The 19,137-nt window shown below is 57.2% G+C and overlaps 1 protein-coding gene across 6 annotated transcripts in view; it reads left to right on the top strand.

The window, feature by feature from the left end:
• The window catches only part of TACC1 (transforming acidic coiled-coil containing protein 1), a 36,911-nt gene extending 23,020 nt beyond the window's left edge, over nucleotides 1-13,891 (top strand). For all 6 annotated transcript variants that reach the window (XM_090051347.1, XM_090051348.1, XM_090051346.1 and 3 more), the window contains 8 exons: nucleotides 2,437-2,492; nucleotides 5,567-5,704; nucleotides 6,181-6,257; nucleotides 6,762-6,805; nucleotides 7,234-7,394; nucleotides 7,778-7,884; nucleotides 8,654-8,774; nucleotides 9,408-13,891. In XM_090051347.1, the coding sequence (XP_089907473.1) occupies nucleotides 2,437-2,492; nucleotides 5,567-5,704; nucleotides 6,181-6,257; nucleotides 6,762-6,805; nucleotides 7,234-7,394; nucleotides 7,778-7,884; nucleotides 8,654-8,774; nucleotides 9,408-9,476 (773 nt within the window). In that variant the 3' untranslated portion in view covers nucleotides 9,477-13,891. The remainder of the gene's footprint in view (nucleotides 1-2,436; nucleotides 2,493-5,566; nucleotides 5,705-6,180; nucleotides 6,258-6,761; nucleotides 6,806-7,233; nucleotides 7,395-7,777; nucleotides 7,885-8,653; nucleotides 8,775-9,407) is intronic.
• The last annotated feature ends 5,246 nt before the right edge of the window (nucleotides 13,892-19,137 follow it).

Raw genomic sequence — 19,137 nt, 5'->3', positions numbered from 1 at the left:
TCCGACTCTATAGGCCGACAGGTTGCCTGCCCAGAGCAGCCGAGCTATTTCCAAAACAGCCTGCAACTGCAGACTGGGCTTCTTGAGGCCATTGCACCGGGAGGCTGACAAGTGCCGGTGCTGCAACAAAGCCCTTGGGCTGCTCCCATGTGTTGTAGAAGATCCACGAGCTTCTGTTCGTCCCCTTTGGCTGTAGTTCTTCCCAGGGGTAATGCTGATGGAGGCACGTTAGAAAGCACGTTTCCATCACCGCTGCTCAAAAAGGGCCCAGGCAGTGACTTTGCAGTTTTAATTCAGGCTCGCTGTTGCTTGCAGGGCAGGTTTTCCTACTAGCCTTGCTGTTGCATGGCTCGGGCAGGCAGCTTGCGGAGTCAGTCGTGCCCTGTGAAGCCGGCAGGAGGTAGCAGGGCCTGTTCGGTCAGCTCACTGGGCAGGGGAGAAGGCAGGTCGGAAATCGATCCCCATTTGTCCGAACCTGCCGATTTCAGCTTGTTGTCTGGCACCAGTCGAGCGTGTGTGTAGCTGCAGGGGCGCTGGCAGCGCCTGGGCTGACGTTTATGCGCTAGAAGAAGTGTGAGCAGTTTACACACAGCATGGCTGAAGCGCTGCGCAAGCAGCAGCAGCCGGAGCTGCCGGGGGTCAACCGGCAGTGTCTTCATCTGGCTGCTGAGAGACCCAGGCTAAACCACGTGCTGCAGGCTGGACTGGGCTCGTGTGCGTGATCCTTCTGCTCTACCCTTCTCCATCCCCACCCATTAACGAGCCCGTCGGGGTTGGCTGCACACGCGCGTGTTTTCCAGCATGTTGTGTTTGCCAGTGGCTGCATTGTTTTGTCTGCCCTGCTACATTTACATACCGGATCCATTTGCAGATAATTAAAAGCCAGGCAGCGGTGAAATCAAATCGATATCGGAGCTCTAGGTGCAAATGGCAAAGAGCCGCATGGCAAATCCAAAGCTGCTGCGTGGACGGTTTGTTGCTTATTCATTAATCATTTCTCCCGGGCGGGCACATAGAGCTGGAGCACTCTGCAGACAGGCTGCGAGGGAGGAAGCTCTTGAGAAGCAGCTGCCCACTGTTACAGGCAGAGAGGGGTTTTGTGCAAAAGGCCTTTATTCTGCATTTTTGGTCTGTGTGCCGGCATCAAGCCAGCTTGCAGGGCATGACTCCTCGGGCCCCATCGGTGCCACGCATGCACCTTTGGCGAGCAGCCTGTTCTAGACTGGCGCCAGCAAAAGCAAAGCCCCAGGGCAGGCAGGGGAATCTCAGGCCCGTGGTCCAGTCCCCAGGCTGCCACAGCAGGCTAAGGGGGGAGGATGAACTAGGCTCTGCAGCCGTGGGGGTGGGTGCAGGGCCCTGCTCCCTGATGCCACTGCGTTTGGAAGAGAAGGTGCTTGCGTGTGCCCTGTGCGTGAGCGAGGAGCTGGTTGCTCTCACAGTCATCAATAAACTGATGTGGTAATCTCCACTGCAAGTCACATGAGGCTGCAGGAGACTTGTGAATGCCAGAGCCTGCAGGAGCAGTCGTCTCCTCTCTGCTGCTGCTGTCGAGAATAGAAAGGGTCACGTGAAACCTTCCTCTGGTACGAGGCTTGTGTGCATTAGCAAGAGCAGCAAACAGGTGTCCCCTAGCACCACGTTCCTGACCCGCAGTCAAACCCGCCATGTAGCGACGCCTTTCATCCCAGAGGATCCTGCTCCGGTGCAGGAAAATGTGTGTGTACATGCTCACGCATGTGTGCACGTGTGAGTGCAGCCATACCTGGAGTAGAGTACAGCACTGGTGATTAGCCAGGGCCCAGTGTACCAGAGACTGCAGCAGTGATTTGTAAGTTGGGCCAGGCTATGCTCCCAGGAGATTGGCTCTGCTTAGGCAGCAGGTACCTGAGACCTCAGCCACATGTTTCTTTTGGCAATGCCCTGCCAAGTCCTGCGCAATGGGATGCAGCAGGCTGAGGCTGGGAGGTCTCATGAAGGCCTGTGGGTGGTTGGGGAGCCGGCTGTCTCCAGGGCAGGGCATGCACGGGCACGCACCGTCCCCGGGGACAGCTGGCAGGGCATGCATGGGCGTGTTGCTCCCTTTTGGCTCTGAGTGCCCCGGAGGGCAATGACCTTGCATGGCACCAGCCAGCCTCTTGCTGTGTTACCCCAGTCACCCTCCAGGGGCCCTGTGGGCTCAGGGTCTCCCATTTGGGCAGGGGGCAGATGCAGCTGGCGCAACCGCCTCTGCTTGGGCAGTGCCCCACGTGGAAGCATTTGCTGTTTACCCGCCTCTTGCCCAGAGCTCTCTCCGCATCTCCCTGTGTCACAGCAGCCCTGCCCTGGTCTGCCCTTTGGTACTGTGCTCCCCCACTGTGCCCTGGGACCAGGCTGTCCCCAGGTCCCCAACAGGCTGTGCTCTGCTGGCAGCTCTCACTGCTGCTTCCTGTGTTGCAGGTCTCGAGAAGGAGGCGTCTGGACAGGCAGAGAAGGAGGCACCCAGCAGCTTCCCTGTGAGTGCATCTTTGCTGTCTCCCCCTTGTCCTGGGGGAGGGTCGGGCCATTGGTGCGTCTGCACAGCAGAACTGCGCCCCCATGCCCAGGTGCCTGTACAGCCTGGTCCCTCAGCCTGCGTTCACAGCCCTGGATGACGGTGGGACTGTTTGCTTGGGGTAGGAGCTGTTTTTCATGAGCAAGAGTCAGACCCTGGGCTGGCGCCATGGGGCAGGGGACTTGAATATGGTCGGTGACCCCATGCCCACCCTGTAGCCCTTGCTTCTTGCTGTGTGCACCACTCCACATGATATGGTCCGTGCAACAGCCCCAAGTCCCTGTGAGCTGTACAAGGGGCCCGAGAACATCTGGAGGAGCCTTGCTGGGGTCAGAAGTGTTTGTAAAACCCTCCCAGGGAAGTGGGTTTGGAGCTGAAGTCTTTCAAGCACTGAACCAGGGAGGTTCAGAGAATCTTGTTGCTCTGTGTGAAACCCCTGCACCTCCTCAGTCTGGGGTGGCCCAGGCACGCTGGCAGCAGCACTGTGGGCGACTGTGCACTCCTCCAGCTGGTGCAGCTGTGCTGTGGGCAAGAGGGCACCCCCCCCCCCGCTTGGTCCCTGTGCACGGGGGGCAGGGAGATGGCTGCGATGGGCGAGATCTGAAAAATGCTCTCTCTGGTAGGGACGACACTGGGCCATGGTGAGGGGCAGGCCCAGGAGAAGGCACTTGCACCTCTTGGGCCTCTGGGCACAGCAGCCAGTTTGTTGTGGCACAAAGGGGCAGAGGCACTGTGAGATCCCAGCAAGGACGCAGGCAGCCGGGAGCACTCAGCAGCATCCAGCACTGGTGCACTGTTCTGCTGGGGCTGCAGGTTGGCAGGAGAGGAAGCAGCTGCCCTGTGGCAGGAGCTGCGGCTGGGGTCAGGTGCAGGTGCTGTGGTGGGCCAGTAGGGGACGCTCCTGTGTTGAGCCGCCCACCTTTCTGCACCCAGCCAAATACCACGCTTCGAGTGCCTGCCCTGGGGCACCTACATCTGGCTGACCCACTTCCCGGAGCACACCCAGAAGCCTGGGGTACTGCCGCCACCACCCAGACTCAGGTCTTTGTCTGTGCCCTGTGTTGCCCAGGATACACAGGCCCTGTAGATCTTGGGATTTGGGGGTGCTTCTGTTAGCCTGAAGCATTCACCAGGAGCCTCCCATGCAGGAGGAAAGTAAAATAGCCCGAGCCCACCTTCTGGTCCCTTCCCTCTTAAGTACATACAGGGAGGCATGCTAAAACAGATAGATTTATTGATCAAAGAGGGGGCGGGGAAGGGGGAAGGCATACCAGTAGCAAAATATAGAAAGAAAATCAACCTTGAGCAAATCTGAGGGACTTGTCAACCTTTTGATGTGCAACTAGGTTACAGTCAACTAAGCTGCTAGTTAGGTTTCTGGTAAGTTACTCACTTCCGCATCTAGCGAATGCGAAAGGTCTGCGGAGGTCCGTGCTTCTGTGCACATGTTTTAAAAACATCCTCTCCCCTTTTTCCTGAAGGGACCCTCTTAAATAGCCCTACTGACCTCACCACCTGGACCCAGTCAGGGACAGGTGTTATTTACTGCCCACCAATCAATTTAAAAAGCATCAGCGTTATCACAGAGACGTGGACGTAAGCCTGGCCCCCACGTGGTGAGGTCAGAACTCAGCAATGGAGAGGTCAAATCCATCCCCTCTCACCTGAGCCAGGTCATGTAAGGAGTAAGCCACGGCAACCACGTTGACAGGTTTTATTTTCAATTTCCTTTTTCTTTGTCCTCTCACATGTCAGAGAGGAAGCCGGGAGGGAGTCCTTCCGTGAAGCTGCTCTGTCCTTGCGAGTGCCCAAGCAGAGGTTGTGCTGAGGGATGCTGCCCTTGCTGGGGTGCTGAGCACCTGGGTTGGATCCACCCCTGGCCCGGCCTGGGGGAGGATGTCATAGGCAGCGCTGGTGCTGAGCTCCGAGCCGGAGAGCGCCGTCTGTTCCCAGAGCCCACGCTGCTGTGCGGCGCTTCCCTATTTATGGCACCGCAGCCGGTTGCCAAGGAGGCCCCTGCGAGGGGCTGTCACAGTGGCCAAGGGGACAGAATTAATTAACGATTTAGGAAGCCAGAGATTGGGGATGATGTCCCGGACCAGGGGAGAAGCCTCCCAGCTGCCCTGGCCTGGACACCGGACAGCCAGGATGTGCGGCGTGAGGTCTCTCCTGGGCTGTGGCGCTGTGGCTTTCGCATTGCAGCATTGAGGGAAAAAGCTGGATTTTGCAAGGAGGAACCCTGTAGCAGAGCACATGTGACTGGGCTAATTATAGCCCGGCCAGCGGGGGAGAGCTGCAGAGGTGCATCTGTTTCCTTGGCAGCCTGCTGGGTCCTGGAGCTCTGCCCGGCGGGAAGCTTGCCAAAAACGAGCTGGGGTCACAGGGCACGTCGGAGCTGAGGCTGCTGTTGGAAAGTGCGCAGCCAGCCGGCCGGAGGCCCTGGGCTTCCACAAGGACCTCCTGTCCTGGGGCGTCCTGCTGGGCCTCCCCAGGACTCGACTCAGTCAGGGGGGTGCTGCAGCCCGTGCCAGTGCATCCATGCAGCAGGCAGCAGCTGGCTGCATGTGCCTGCAGGGCAGGGCGTGGTCAGCGGGATGCTGCTCTGCGCAGCCCCGGAGGCTGGCCCTGGTCTCAGCCCCACAGGCTGTCAGGCTCTTGGGAATCCCAGCACGATCAGTCCCAGTTGAAGTCTAGGCTCCTGGGAGCCCTGGCAGGGGTTGCTTTTGTGCCTCCCCTTTGAGCTTCCTGATGTGAACCGGGAGCTCTGCCCCGCAGTGCTCTCAGGGCACGGCTCCTGCAAGCGGCCCCGGGCTCAGTGGCACGTTGCTGTAGGGCACAAGGTAAGCAGCGAGCCTCAGCCCAGCCCTGCACAGGGGCTTCCTGGAAAGGAGCAGGGGCCTTGAGTGGTCAGCACACTGCTGTGGGAAGTCCTGGGCCTGGAGAGAGGCCGGTAAGGCTAGGGGGTACCTGGGCAAAGCGAACGAGGCAGAAAGGCCATGCACTGAGCAGGGCACTGACTGGTTGTCCCCCCCACAGGGCAGCTCTGGCCTGACCTCCGCAGACAAGGTCCCGGCAGCTGTTGTGACTGGAGTGCGCCAAAGCGAGAATCCCTTGGACAGCATTTGCCTCCACGAATCAGACAAGACAGCCGTGCTCACGTTAATACGGGAAGAGGTGAGGGCAGGGCGTGCTAGTGCCAGCATTGCGCAAGGGGACGTGCCTGTGCCTGGGGGCCTTCGCATGTGTGCATGGATGTGCATGTGTGCACCATGCCCAGCACAGCGGCATTAGAGACATGATGGTACCTGGACCCTCCCCGATGTCCAGCACCCCACGGCCCAGATGCCAAGGTGCCCCTGGTCTCCTGAGCAGCTGGAGGTGCTGCGGGGCTACTTCGTGGGGCAGATGGATCATTCTGGGTTTAAGGGAACTGTTAGAGCTAGTCTGGCCTCCTCTGATGTATCACAAGCTCAGGGACACGGTTCTCCTGTGCTGAATGCACCAGCCTGTGTTTGGCTACAGCAAGTCCTCTGTTAGGACTAGAGGTGAGGCCCAAGGGATGGGACAGGGCTTCCACACCATGCATGACCCAGAGTGAGTGCTGAGAGGTGGGGAGTAAGGAGATGCACTTTGTGTCCACCCTGATCCAGATCATCACGAAGGAGATTGAAGCCAACGAGTGGAAGAAGAAGTACGAAGAGAGCCGGCAGGAAGTCCTGGAAATGAGGTAATGCATGTGCCCACTTGGGAAACCCTGCATGGACATGTCCACCCAGCACCGCAGGACCCTGCCGGGCTTAATGTGACAGAGGTGGCTGGTCCATCCAGCTCCGGGGGCGCTGGTGGTGGAGTGCTGAGCAGCGTGGCGCACCACTGGTGCACACCTCTTGCCACCTTGCCCATGGCTCAGGTTGGCCCCGGGTAATGTGGCTGGGACGTGCCGTGGCAGACAGCGTGGTATGACAGCCGCTCCCTGTGCTTGGATCTAGACCAGCTGTGTCGGGGAGCCAGGGGAGGCAAGGGCAGTGCTGGGGGAGGCTGCTGGGGATGAGTAGAGAAGAGGGGGCAGGGGAGGACTGGCAGAGTCAGACGAGGCCACTCCTTGACCCACCTGCAGTGGCTGGGGTTGCCAGGCCCTGTGCAGCATGTTCAGTGATGGTATGCTGGATGCCACATGTCAGCAGCCCACACCAAGCCAGGCATAGCTAACAACCCTTCCCTTTCATCCTAGGAAAATTGTGGCTGAATACGAGAAGACCATTGCCCAGATGATAGGTGAGGCCCCTGGGGGGGAGCCAGGGGCTGGTGTGGGGGGGCTGGGGTGCCGGGTGCAGAAGTAGACTCGGTCTCTGTAGCTGCCTGAGAGCACCCTGGCCAGCCCTGCTGGCTTCACTGCAGAGACCCTTCTGTGTGCAGCTGCTGCCGCCTGTCCCAGCACGTGCTGCGGGGGGTTGCCGGGGGTAGTCCCCTTGTCCTGTGGTCCTGGGAGTCCTGTACGTTGGTTCCCCCAGGCTCTGCTTCGCGGCAGCGCAGTCTGGGCATGCAGCCAGCAAGGAGTTTGGGCCCAAGCCCTCAGCAGCCCTCCGCGGGTGTCTCATCCCAGAGCAGGAGAGTCCCCCCAGAGGAATCAAAGCCAGGTCAGCCCCACGTAGGGTTGTGGGGCAGGAGCCACTGTGTGACCATGTTATGTTTCCGATCCACAGAGGACGAGCAGAGGACGAACATGACCTCGCAGAAGAACCTGCAGCAGCTCACGATGGAAAAGGAGCAGGCCCTGGCAGACCTCAACTCGGTGGAGAGGTCCCTGTCAGATCTGTTCAGGCGATACGAGAACCTGAAGGGCGTCCTGGAAGGATTTAAAAAGGTGCTTTGAATGGTGTTTCTTGTGCCTCCCGGCTTTCTCTCGCTAGCCAGTGCTCTGGTCCTGGAGCAGGGGCCTGGCCCAGATGATAACTGTTGGGAGGTTGGTGGTTGCTGTTGGTCACACTGCGGAGCTGTTTCCTCTTTGTCACGTTCTTCCTAGGGGCTGCTAATAGCAGCATCTCGGGAGCAGGAGGGAGGGTGGCCAGGGGCTGGTGCGAAGGCAGGGCATCGTGGGAGAGCATGGAGGGGATCTGTGGCTTGTGGAGGGATGGATAGATGTCCAGTTGTGTGCGTGACGTCCCCACTAGGCAGCAGCTTATCGGCGTGGATGGACTCGCCCCCTTTGCTCGGTGAGTCACCAGGGTTGTGCAATTTGCTTTCCAGAATGAAGAAGCTCTGAAGAAATGTGCTCAGGATTACTTAACCCGGGTCAAGCAAGAAGAGCAGCGGTACCAGGCCCTGAAAATCCATGCAGAAGAGAAGTTAGACAAGTAAGGACTTGAGCAAGGCCTGCCCTGGCAGGGCTTGCTCCACGGTGTAGTGCTGAAAAGGGTCCTGCTTCCTGCTGAGGGGAAGCCGACGCACCAAAATAACCCAGGCTGTGCAGAGCAGAGCCAGCAATCTGCGGTTGTGCGTCTGACCTCTCGCAGGGAGCTGCCCCGGGGACGAGCTGCGTCCCTGCAGTCTGACACGTGGTGCATTCAGCGTGGCAGTGAAGCTGGGGGTTACCCACAGCATGATTAGGGTTGCTTCTGGGAGTGACCTCATGAGGCTGCGCCCTCTGGCCTTTCTAAGACTCGGGGTCACAAGGAGTCTCCCATTCCTAAAGAAGGAAGGTAGAACTGGCCCCCTCCCCTGGCCTCGGCGTCATGGCAGGTTTGCAGCAGTTGGCCCCAAGGTATGAAGTCAAATGGGCTTCAGGAAAGCAGCACACATCCCTGGCTGTGCTTGTTTGTGTGCATGGAAGTCGGCTGGGAGCAGGTTTAAACCAGGTGGGAACAAGCCCTGCCAGCTGAGTTTCCATCCTGGGATTTGCCCCAGAGTTCAGTAAGTCAGTTTAGGAGCTGATTTAAACTACATGACTCCTCCACAATGAGAAAGCTGCTGTCCCCATGAGCAGGGCTGGGGACTCTGGCAGCTTGACCTTCGGCCCGTTGGGCTTTGGGTGACTGCCTGCAGGCTGTGCAGTGTAAGTGGGCACTGGCCAGGGAGATGAACGCACGTGTTCATGCTGTGTCTCTCTCTCTCACCCCAATGAAGAGCCAATGAAGAAATCGCTCAGGTGCGCACAAAAGCCAAGGCAGAGAGTGCAGCCCTCCACGCCGGCCTCCGCAAGGAGCAGATGAAGGTGGAGTCCCTGGAGAGAGCCCTGCAGCAGAAGGTAAAGGCCACTCCCGCCTTGCCGGGACGTAGCGGGGACCCTGTGTGGGGTGGGCTGCCATTCACAGCGTCTCCTGCTGACCCTGGGCTGGTTCCTCAAGTTGGAGCCAGCACGAGAGAGGAGGCCTCGGAAATCTGGCTGAGCTGGGATATCCCCTCCCTTCCAAGCCCGGTCGCCGCCTGCTCGCAGCCATGCTGAGCTATGGGCAGACGTTTTGGGAGTGGTGTTTCAGGCTGCCCCTCCCTCGGGGGTGTGAAGCGCAGAGGCTGGGTGGTGATGAGGTTCCTGCTCAGGCTGTGATGCATCCCCCACAACGGAGGGTCACCAGCCTGCCCAGGGACACCCAGGCCGGCTCGTCTCTCCCCACATACAGGCTCACCAGCCTGTACAAGACGAGCTCCCTGGCGTCATGCTAGATAGCAGGTCTCCTTTTCCACATGCCTGCCTTTGCTCCAGCTGGGCTGCCCCTGGCTACTCGGGCGCTGTGGGCCAGGTGCATGGGGCACGGAGTAGGTGGCATGCCAGAGTGACTGCCCCAAAGAGCGGTGCAATGACAGCACTTTCCCACCAGCTTAGGGCAGGGCCTATGGGGGAGCCTCAGCTGCTCATTCCCGGTGCTGGTGTGTCTTCCAGAACCAAGAGATCGAGGAGCTGACCAAGATCTGTGACGAGCTGATTGCGAAGCTAGGGAAGACCGACTGAGCTGCGTCCCCTCGCCCTCTGTTCTGCACCTGGCCGCTTTGTTTTGCAACTCCAAGCACCTTCCTTGCCTTATTGCCCAGAAACACCCCCCTTGCCACGAGAAGCACATGCACACACTTCTGCCCGCTTGGTGCAGGCCTCGGCACCCCCACACACAGCCTGTTGTCCCAGAGGCGTCGCGGCTCCGATTGCACCAGAAGTCTCGTGCCCCGGCGTCTCTCAGGGCTCGACTCAGTTTCCCTGTGGCTGGGCCGGCCAGTGTTTTTCTTCTGGCAATCGTCAGCGAGTGGCTGTGTGGCTGGCCCGGCAGACAGTCCTGCGGTGTTTCCTTGCCACTGGGGAGTGGCTGTGAGTTGTCTGTGGGAGAGCTGGCGTTTGAGGTTGTGATGGTACTGGGCATCTTGCCGCTTGGCAGCTGCCTCCTGAATGCAAGGGGCTGGTGCAGGCCGGGTGCTGAGCCCGTGCCGGGCTCAGAGGGCTTGGGCCATGCAAAGCTGGTGCCTTGAGAATGGACGATGCTGTTTGTGACAAGACGAGAAGAGGCAGGAGGTGGTGGGGGCTGCCTGACCCCAAAGGGATCCTGCTGCATGTGGGTCTGATTCGCCAGTGGACCCCCCCACAGTGGGAATGGCTGGCCTGGAAGTGGGGTGATTCGTGTATGTGCTGATCCAAGGGTCTGGTACGTTCGTGTTACCCAGATTCTTGGGTCCTGGGCCCAGGCCCTGCCAGCAGCTGGAGAGGGAAGCCCCTGCACCTTTCTCCCCAGTGCACTTTATTGTCCTTGCACTAGGGCCTTCTGTGCTCCCCTGCTTTCAGACTTTGGCCCCCTCCCAGCTGCACACCTGACTCTCCCCAGCCAGATGGATGTGGCTGTGCAGTCAGTGACACACTCGGTGCCGTCAGAGGAACTTGGTGGAAAGCAGGTCAAGTGGCTGCAAGCACGCCCTGAGTCTGCCTGGTGTTTGCTTTGGGGGAAGGGGAAACCGCTCGCTCCAGAGCAACGGGGGACTGCCTTCCTCTGCAGCTGCTCCACCGCCAGCGTTGTCGCTTCCTAATATTTATTAGCAGTATTTGCAAATGCTAACTGGCAGCATGCAAAGGGATGTTGCTTGCAGCTGAGTCTGAACGCTGCTGTGAGACCAGCCCCTTGCCCAGCCATGGGGAATGCAGACAGAGGGGATTAGGCTGTCAGAAATGCCTGTTCAGTGTTACGAATCCTGGCAGAAGCAGACGAGCCTTGCCCAGGAAAAGCCGGATGCAGGCAGCAGTTTAAAAATGTGCGGCTTCAGACAGGCGGGCAGGTAGTTGAAGCCCTCCCCTGTGGCTGTGGTGGGCGTTTTCCCTTCGTTGGCTGCCCCCAAGGGGCTGACGCTCCTTTCATGCCGTGGCGCAGACCCAAGAAGCCTGTGGGTGGTGTGGCTGGCGTGTGTACAGATGTCTGTGTGTGCGCGTGTGTGTCGTCCTTGTGATGCTGCTGCATGATCCAGCTTCAGCAAGGGGTTTGACCTGTGGGTGCCTGGCAGAACTGGCCCACCCTGGGCTTGGCTGTGTGGTGTTCGCCTGGGCACGTTGCTTCTCCAGCCTTGGAGACATGATGCTCGCATCTGAGAGAGGGGCTGTATGGATGCTTTGCTAGGACCAGAGAGCTGTGCTGTGAAGGCTGCCCTCTCCTGGTGTGTACCCTCAAATAGCATGGGCTGTGCAAGGCTGTGGGCGGGCGACTGGGTGCTACCTGTGTAGTGGGGAGACATCAAATGAGAGGAAGATGGGAGGAGCTGAGCCCTAGGCCACTGCAAGGATCACACTTCAAACCTTTTTGCTGCCACCTTTCTTTCCCTGACTTTCTCCCTCCTTCCAGTGAGTGCCTGGTAGGCTACCTGTTTAAACCAGAGCCATGTACTGGAGTATATTTTATTATTTCTGTTATGCCTTGAGAGGGGTTATGATGTTTCCCAGGAGACAGACTGACCCCGGCACAATTGTAGCTAATGTGATCAGCTTAGCCCCGAGCAGAGAAGGGGCCCACCATGCAGCAGGGAGATCCCAGCCTAGGTTTGCCTGCGGCTGGTTCCCTCCATGACCCTGGCTCTTGTTTGGGCATTCGGCTCCGTGCATCGGGAACCATTTCCCATCCTCTGTTTGGTGTAGCAACCCCCTCCAACGTGCTAGAGGGAAGAGCCTCCCTCAGACGATCTGCAAAGGGAAGCCAGACAGTAAAGCAGTCGGCCGCAGACCCCATGGGGCATGCCTGCCCTTCATCTCTGTTCCTTCCAAGTTTGCCTGCAGCCTGGGGCTTGCCCCTCTGCGCAGAACGTGGCGAGTCTCCATCTCAGCCTCCAAATAGCCCTGGGATCCTTTCCCAGCGCCTCTCCCTGTGCTGGCAGGAGGTTTCTGCAAGCAGATGATGACAGATAGTCAAGGTGAACCCGAAAGGGGGCTCTTAGAGGAAGTGTCCAAGCATTAAGACATTTCTCTGGGCCTGTGGGGTCTGCAGAGTCTGGGCTAGAAGCTTTCTGGAGACGGCCCCAGCAGAGATGGGGGAAATGAAAGCCACAGAGGGAGGAGTTGTCCAGGGGTTTCAGAGCATCGTGCGTCAGTCCAGTCAATTCTCATTCTCAAGGAGCAGCGGGCCGAATTCCTGAACCATTTCAGCTCCAATTAAACCCTCCAATTAGGGAATGAAGGCACGCGCAGGCTATGGGTCAGTCTTCTGGATTTCACCCAACACAGCAACAAGTTCTTTTGGGATAAAAGTGTAGCTAGGGGCCTGGATTGAGCTGCTCTCTTCCAGTCTTGTCCCTGGTGGGGCAGGAGGTGACTGTAACACTGGGACGTGTGTGTGCGTGTGTGTGTGTGTGTGTGTGTGTGTGTTGAGCACTTTTGCACTGGGGCCCTGCACACTTCCCTTCACTCCAAGTATGTCACAAGGTGTTTTCTGGTATGTAAGACCACTTACCTTTGCTCTGAACACACACGGTTTTGCTGGGGTGTCTGGCTGCCGTCCCGCTGCTGCACGCTTTGGTGGTCGCATGCATGCTCCTAGCCGTGCCCGGAGAAGTGAAACAAGATTTCAGGGCAGGCCTTGTTGAGTTGGCACCAAGAAAGCAAGGCGAGGTTTGCTCGTTGAGGGACGAGAGCCTGGCGAAGTAGAACAGGAGGGTTCTGAAGGCCGACTCCTCCAGAAGGAAAACCTTGTGCTTGGAAAGAGCCGTCTGTCTCTCCCCCTGGCACTGTGCTGTGGCTCTGAGATAAGGCACCCTCAGAGCGGCATTCGGCTTTGCTCGGGAGAACACAGCATCCCAAAGCGACGTGCTGCTCTCTGCACCTATGCAAAATTGTAGCCTGCAAGTTAAAGCCAGCCCTTCCTGCAGGCCCCTCTGCTCTGCACTGGGCTTCTCCCCTTTGGGCGACGCTGATTTGATGAGATCTTCCCTGCTCCCTGGTGTCCAGTGGTTGCACTTTCGTGGTCTGTGTCACCTGAGTGTTGTCCAGTCCTGTGCCTCTCAGCATGCAGCTCGAGCCTGGTCAAGCGAGATTCCTCAGGAAGGATTTATTAACTATAAGATGGTTATAGTGACATGTCTATAATAAATATATATAAAGATTATAGTTCTCTGTAATGGAAGATGTATGTGTGTGTAACTTGAAATCGGTGAGGCTGCTGCATTTGGTGTGCTGCTTCAGAGCCAGGAGTGAAGCTGTGGTAGAGACTGGCGTGTCCCCTGTAGCACCTTCTCTCTGGGGCTGTAAAGAGGATGCTTCATCTCTTGCTGTTCAGCAGTGTGGGCAGGAGAGTTTGAAGGTCACTGTTTTCTCAGTGCAGGGCGCCCGTGACAATTCATCAAGTGTTGCTGCTCTCCACGAGTGTCTTGTGAACACCAAAGGGAAAAAAAGATCTTCAGCTCCCCTCCCCCGACCCCTTGCAAACGAAGATGCATCACAAACGCAAGGAAACTTGAAATGTCCATGCACTGAGTGCAAAGTATGGCCCCCTCTCTCTCCGCAGTAAAAATGAAACATCCGTTTTCAGCGTCCAGAGCGCCTGCCTGTGAAACAATTCCTGTTGCTGTTAGCAAGTGCACACCTGCCCGTAGATAGACCCCTTGTAGACGATTGAGTGCCAATGAGTGACCATCCTGACTGCATTTCTGCTTCCACCATGTTCCCACTGCGTGCCCTCCTCCCTCCTTCCCAGAGGCAGGAAAAGAGCGCTCTGCGTTGACTACTATCAGGTTGCTTTGTACAGTGTATGTAACGGCCATCTGCATAAATTTTATATGTACAATAATTTCCCTTTTATATGTCAGGTAAATATTTGTAAGAGTTATACTCACACAGATGAGATTATAATAAGGATTACTAATATATTTTTTCCATGTTTCATTGCCTGAATAAAAATTGTGTTTACCACTCGGGGATGCTTTTCACCTGCCTCTTTTTTGAGTAGGGGCTGGATTCGGGTGGATGTGATGGTTACGCCACTCGTTCCAATGAGATTCCTCTGCCTTTGCACTCGTGGAAGTGGGCTCAGATGGCCCTCCTACAGCTTGGTTGCGTGGACTCTGCACTACAGAAATGAGTCAAAGCCAAACTGAACACGGAGGAACGCCAGACAGTGTTTTACAGCTCCTTTTTGGTGCAAGACAATGTTCCTGTCCCCTGCGGGCAGCGGTAATGGCTTTCACAAGAGGGGCTGACCCAGGCAGTTTGCTGCTAGCTGATGGTGTGCCAGGTGCTTTGCGGAGACAAACTTCCAGCCTAAGAAGACTTGGTTGTGTGTTGTGATCGGGTTCCCTTCAAAGCTGGCTGCGGTGGGTGAGGTGAGTGAATGGCTGTTCCCAATTTCATCTTGAAGTTGCACTTTGGTATGTCAAGGGTCCCCCCCGCTCCCCTGTGTGCAGCCACACGGGAAATGCCCTTGGAGCACTGCCTTCTGGCCTCCGTGGCTAGGATGGTTTTAGCCACAAGCTGTGCACTAATAAGTACGTGATCCTCAGCATTAATCCCTTTGCACAAGTTTCTCTCTGAAACAAAGCAGAGGTGTCCCTGCCCTTCCACAGACCTCCTGGAAGCAACTGCTATGAAGACCATCCTGAACTGGTCACCTTCACATCCGTCGTAGTACCAAATAAGTGCCACACAGTCGCGCCTGAGCTGTAACTGTGCTGTGGATTGGGTCCCGTTGCTCAGTTTCTGCACGGTGATACCTTGCAATGTGCTGCCTCCCCAGCAAGGAAATTACTTTCTCTTTCTGAGACCGCCCAAAGGCGCCCAACCACTACTTGCTTGAGAATTGGTTGCAAAATCCCCAGCAGGCCACCAAGGAACTCCACAATGAGCGTTTCCTTCCCCAGTAAGTTGGTGGCTGCTTTTTGCTTTGTCAAGGGACCTGGGTGACTCAGACTTGCTCCAGGATTTTTGTTGCGGAGTGCGTTAGTTCTGAGTTATAAACGTAGCTGTTTGGAGAGCAACCTCTTTCCGACAGGAAGGCAGAGAAGCTGTTTCACTCCCTGCTGTGCCGTCTCGATGTACGTTGCATGGCTAATATGCAGCTTTTAAGAGCTCCTGGGGAGCGCTTAGTATAATCTGCTTCTTGTCAAACCAAAAGCAGTGAGGCAAGCAGGCTAAGATGCAAGACTGGGCATTGCATGACCAGCCTTAGCCTAGTTAGGCTTTTTCCTTTGTCCGGCAGCTGCTCTGTGCAGTCTTTTCCAGAGACGGCAATTGGCAGACATCTCTGGCTAGAAGCAATTCCCTTGTGCCTGATCCCTTGGGAAGAGACACTGCTCAGCCCCCCCAGGAGATGAATTGGTTTGTTAGCTGGTGACGCTTTATGTAGCAAAGGAGCACAAACCTCCGTGTGTCACCACGTCCCTGCTGAGGTGTTCGGAAGTCATGGGTGGAGCTGCAGATGGAAACTTGATCCTCCAGTCAGAGTTTCTCTGGGTCTGGGGCGAAATTACAGCGATATTGTGATTTATAATGACTGTCTCCCCCGCCTGTTACAGACAGAAGTTGCACAGGTCCAGAAGCAGTATACATGCAGGCAAATGCCAGGGGGCCGGTTTATATCTTTTCCTACAAGGCCAGATCCCGATGCATGTGCGCATGTGTTACCCAGTCTTTGCCCAAATGAAACTCCCACTGGCTGCAGTGTTTGGTGCTGACATAGAAAGCTCCTGCTCTGTCCTTTCAGAGGGGGTGAATAACATTGATTCAGGTGCTTTCATGCAGAAGAGCTGGGTTTTCAGGACTAGCCTAGAAGGAAGGGGCATCACAAAGAGCCAGAGAGGACGTAGCGGATGTATGCATTTGAATGGGCCATCTAGATGAATCAATGCCTAGTGCTTATTGTCCTATGTTTAAATCTTTGTTTCACTTGAGTTATTCATTGCTTCCCTTCCTTTGAGAGGAACCTGGTAACCCAGTGTCAGCAAAAATAAAGCCAGCAGCCGGGGCATTTCAAACCCAAATGCTTTCCCAGTGGATCCCGGAGCCCTTTCTGGACACCAGAGGGCTCTTTGCAGCTGAGAGACATGGTACAGGCATCGCCAGAGATGCAGCCAGCTATGCGCCCCCCCTCCCTGATTAGATTAATACTGATGGTTAGATATCAAATGCTCAGAGGCTTCCCCGCAGGTACCTAGGTCTACATGCGAGTGGGACTGCCAAGTGTTAGTTGTGGTTTTTGGTCTGCAGGTGTGTAACCAGTGCTACTATTTAAAGTTGTGCGAGGTGAGGCAAGCATGTCTGCTCCTTCTCAGCAGCTCCATGGGTGCAGGCCACGCAGCATCTTCCTCTTGGCGTCCTTGGCCCCGATGAAAGACAGCCTGTAGCAAGTGGGCCTTTGGCATCTATCCCTCCTTACTGGCGCGGCAGGCTGCCGTTGTTGCCCAGCCTAGGATTGCAACTTCCTCCTGCAGCTTTGCGTGCGAGCGCGGTGTTGCTTCAGCCCTGCCAAGAGCTGCACAAGGAACGCAGCTGCCCCCAGGCACAAGATGTTCTGTTCTCCCGGGCGCCCAAGTGCTGTGCTGCGAGCTGCTGGCTGCAGTGCCGAGGCCCAGCTTGGTGCTCTGTGCACAGCTGGAAATGCCCCCAGGGGCTGCTGCAAGCTCCAAGGGTGAGCAGGCAGAGGCCCTGAGCCTGCTGCCTTCACAGCTGGTGAGCAGAGCCAAGCAGAGAGCCTGCCCAAAGCTTTAGTCTCAGGTCTGCGGGCAGCCAGCATAGGAGCCCCCATAGTGATGCCTGGAAGGGGAGACTCCAGGATGCTGGAGAAGAATTTGAGACACGAGTTGGCCCCTCTCCCCCCGCATATCTGTCCCTGAGGCAGCAGATTAAACCCATCCTTCCAGACCTCAGGGACAGACCTTCACCCTGTAACTACAGCAAGTCATTCAAGGCGGAGATGAAGGGGATCTCCCCTGCCAGGTCAGTAAAAGCACTTGGGATGAAAACCACCTCCCCTGCCAGCTGCCCCAGGTGAGCACAGCAGGGACTCTTGTATCCTCCCTGCCCTTTGGGTGCCCCAGGGCTACAGCTGGCCAGGGCTGCCTTTCCTGCAGCTTGGTGTGGCCTGAGCACTGCCACGAGCTACCACCTCTGACTGGGGCACAGCCCAGCCCTGACATGCTCGACTTCTTTAAGAAAATGTTCTCACTAGCTAGTCTAAGCTAAAGGAAATGGTAATTTCAGGAAGTGCTTGTGGGGCAGGCACGCAGAAGGACAAGTCTCTGGTGTGGCCTCCCTCTTGCACTTTTGAGTCGTACCTGGAGTATTGTCCGCATATCATTTGCATGCACAGTAAATTGGGGCCTTAATCCTGAATGGTTGGTTGTTGGACGCTGAATCCCTTTGGGGACTCGGGCCTCGGCTTTGATGTAGCTCCTGGCAGCCACTGAGCACTGGGCAGGAGACGCTGCCTTACCCTGCAGAGAGCAGTGAGGTACCTGTCCAGGGGCATTTGCTGGGTGAATCAGGACAAAGCCCACAGTTTCCTGACTGTCAGCCAGGTGAACCAGCCCATCGCACACTTGCAGCGCAGGAAAGGCAGAGTGCTTCCTGAGAGCCACGGCATCTGTGATGCACCCTGTGAAGGGGAGCTGGGGTTCATGGGCTACTCTGCTGCTTTGACTGTTTTGGTGGGGGATAGCAAGAGTCCAGCTGGACACATGGCTTAGAGACTGGACCAGTGTGGTGATGAGTCTCCCATATGCATTTGCTGTGCCAGGAGATGATTGATTCATATAGAGAGGCTTGGACAGTTTTGTGACTGGTAGCGTGCATAGAGAGCAATGGTGGGGAATTGGATCAGGACATCACCCTGATCTTGGAGATGCCCAAAGTGTTCTCTTTTTGCAACATCAGCAATCACCTGTTGGTGGGGCAGGATAGGGGATGTGAGATCACCCTGTGGCCCTGACCCAGGTTGGGGGTGCCCCTGGTCTGGTAAGCTGTGCCAAGGGCCCTGATGAAACCTTGTGGCTCATGTGTGTTGTAGTATGGTGCTTTGGACTTGCCCCCCCGCCCCCAGCATGCAGCCTGTGCCCCGTTCTGGTCACACACTCACCTGCGGGGCGTGGACGCCCTCCCGCGCCTGCAGCAACCCGGTGGCAGTAGATAGTCCCAGCGCCACGTGCCTTGGAGGGAACCCCCACTGGGTGGAGCGGGGCAGGGTGCTGGTTGGCGGGTGGCCCCTCTGCTTCCCATGTTTGGCCGGAGCCCTGCTGCCTTCTTGGTGTATATCCCTGGAGTGGAGACAAGGCAGAAGCCCCAATCCCAGTCGCAGCCCAACCTCTGCGGCTGGGAGAAGCAGCAGTGATGGCAAGGAGGGCCCTGCTGAAGCAGATATGGGGGGCAGTTCCCCCCAACAATTTGCATACTGCTCAGGGTCCAGGGGGGCTTTGGGGAGGTGTCATGGCTGGGAATCCCCCCTTCAGTGTGATGGGGTATGTGGGTGTTAAATCCACTTCCCCAAGTGTGCACAGAACACCGGGGGGGGGTCTTTTGGGGATCTCTGGGGCCTTGGGGAAGACCCCCCTGTATGTCAGCTCACTCTGCAGTGATGGGGGGAGGTGAATTCAGGCTGCACCCAGGGTTGTAACCGTGAACCCAAGCAGCCACGACCAAGGACCAGCATGGTTCTTCATGGGGTCCCTGCTCACAGCACCGCTGAGGCCAGCACAAGCTCTCAGGGCCCAGTGCCCCCGACAGCCTCCGGTGCCATACAGGACTGAAGTGCCTGTGCAGAGGCTCCACATGCCGACCCCGCACCCCACCGCTCTGTGTCCACCCCACTCCAACCCCCACCCTCACTGCTCCGCATCCGAGTCCGGGGTCTCCATCCGCCTCCATGTCCAGCCCCGCACCCAGTGGTGAATTAATGTGCACTGGGGCCCTGGGCAAAGACAACACTGGAGGGCCCCTCCCCCCACATGAGCTGGGCTGCTTCCCTTCCTGGTGCTGGCAGGGGAGTCTGGGGGGAACCTGCCGGGCTGAGGATGGGAGGGCACATGCACCCCTCTTCTCTCTGTTCCCTGTCCCCCTGTCCCACTATGGCCAAACATACATGCACACAGGCGTGCACTTAGACAGGCGCATACTACTTTCACTCACTCTGCACATGGGCATAGACACAAATATACTCTTCCTGCTAGCAACATAT

This window comes from Crocodylus siamensis, chromosome 6, assembly GCF_052110815.1.
Source record: "Crocodylus siamensis isolate JL-2025a chromosome 6, ASM5211081v1, whole genome shotgun sequence".
Lineage (NCBI taxonomy): Eukaryota > Metazoa > Chordata > Crocodylia > Crocodylidae > Crocodylus > Crocodylus siamensis.
Note: the sequence above shows the minus strand (reverse complement) of the source record. Positions and strands in the feature narration are given on the sequence as shown.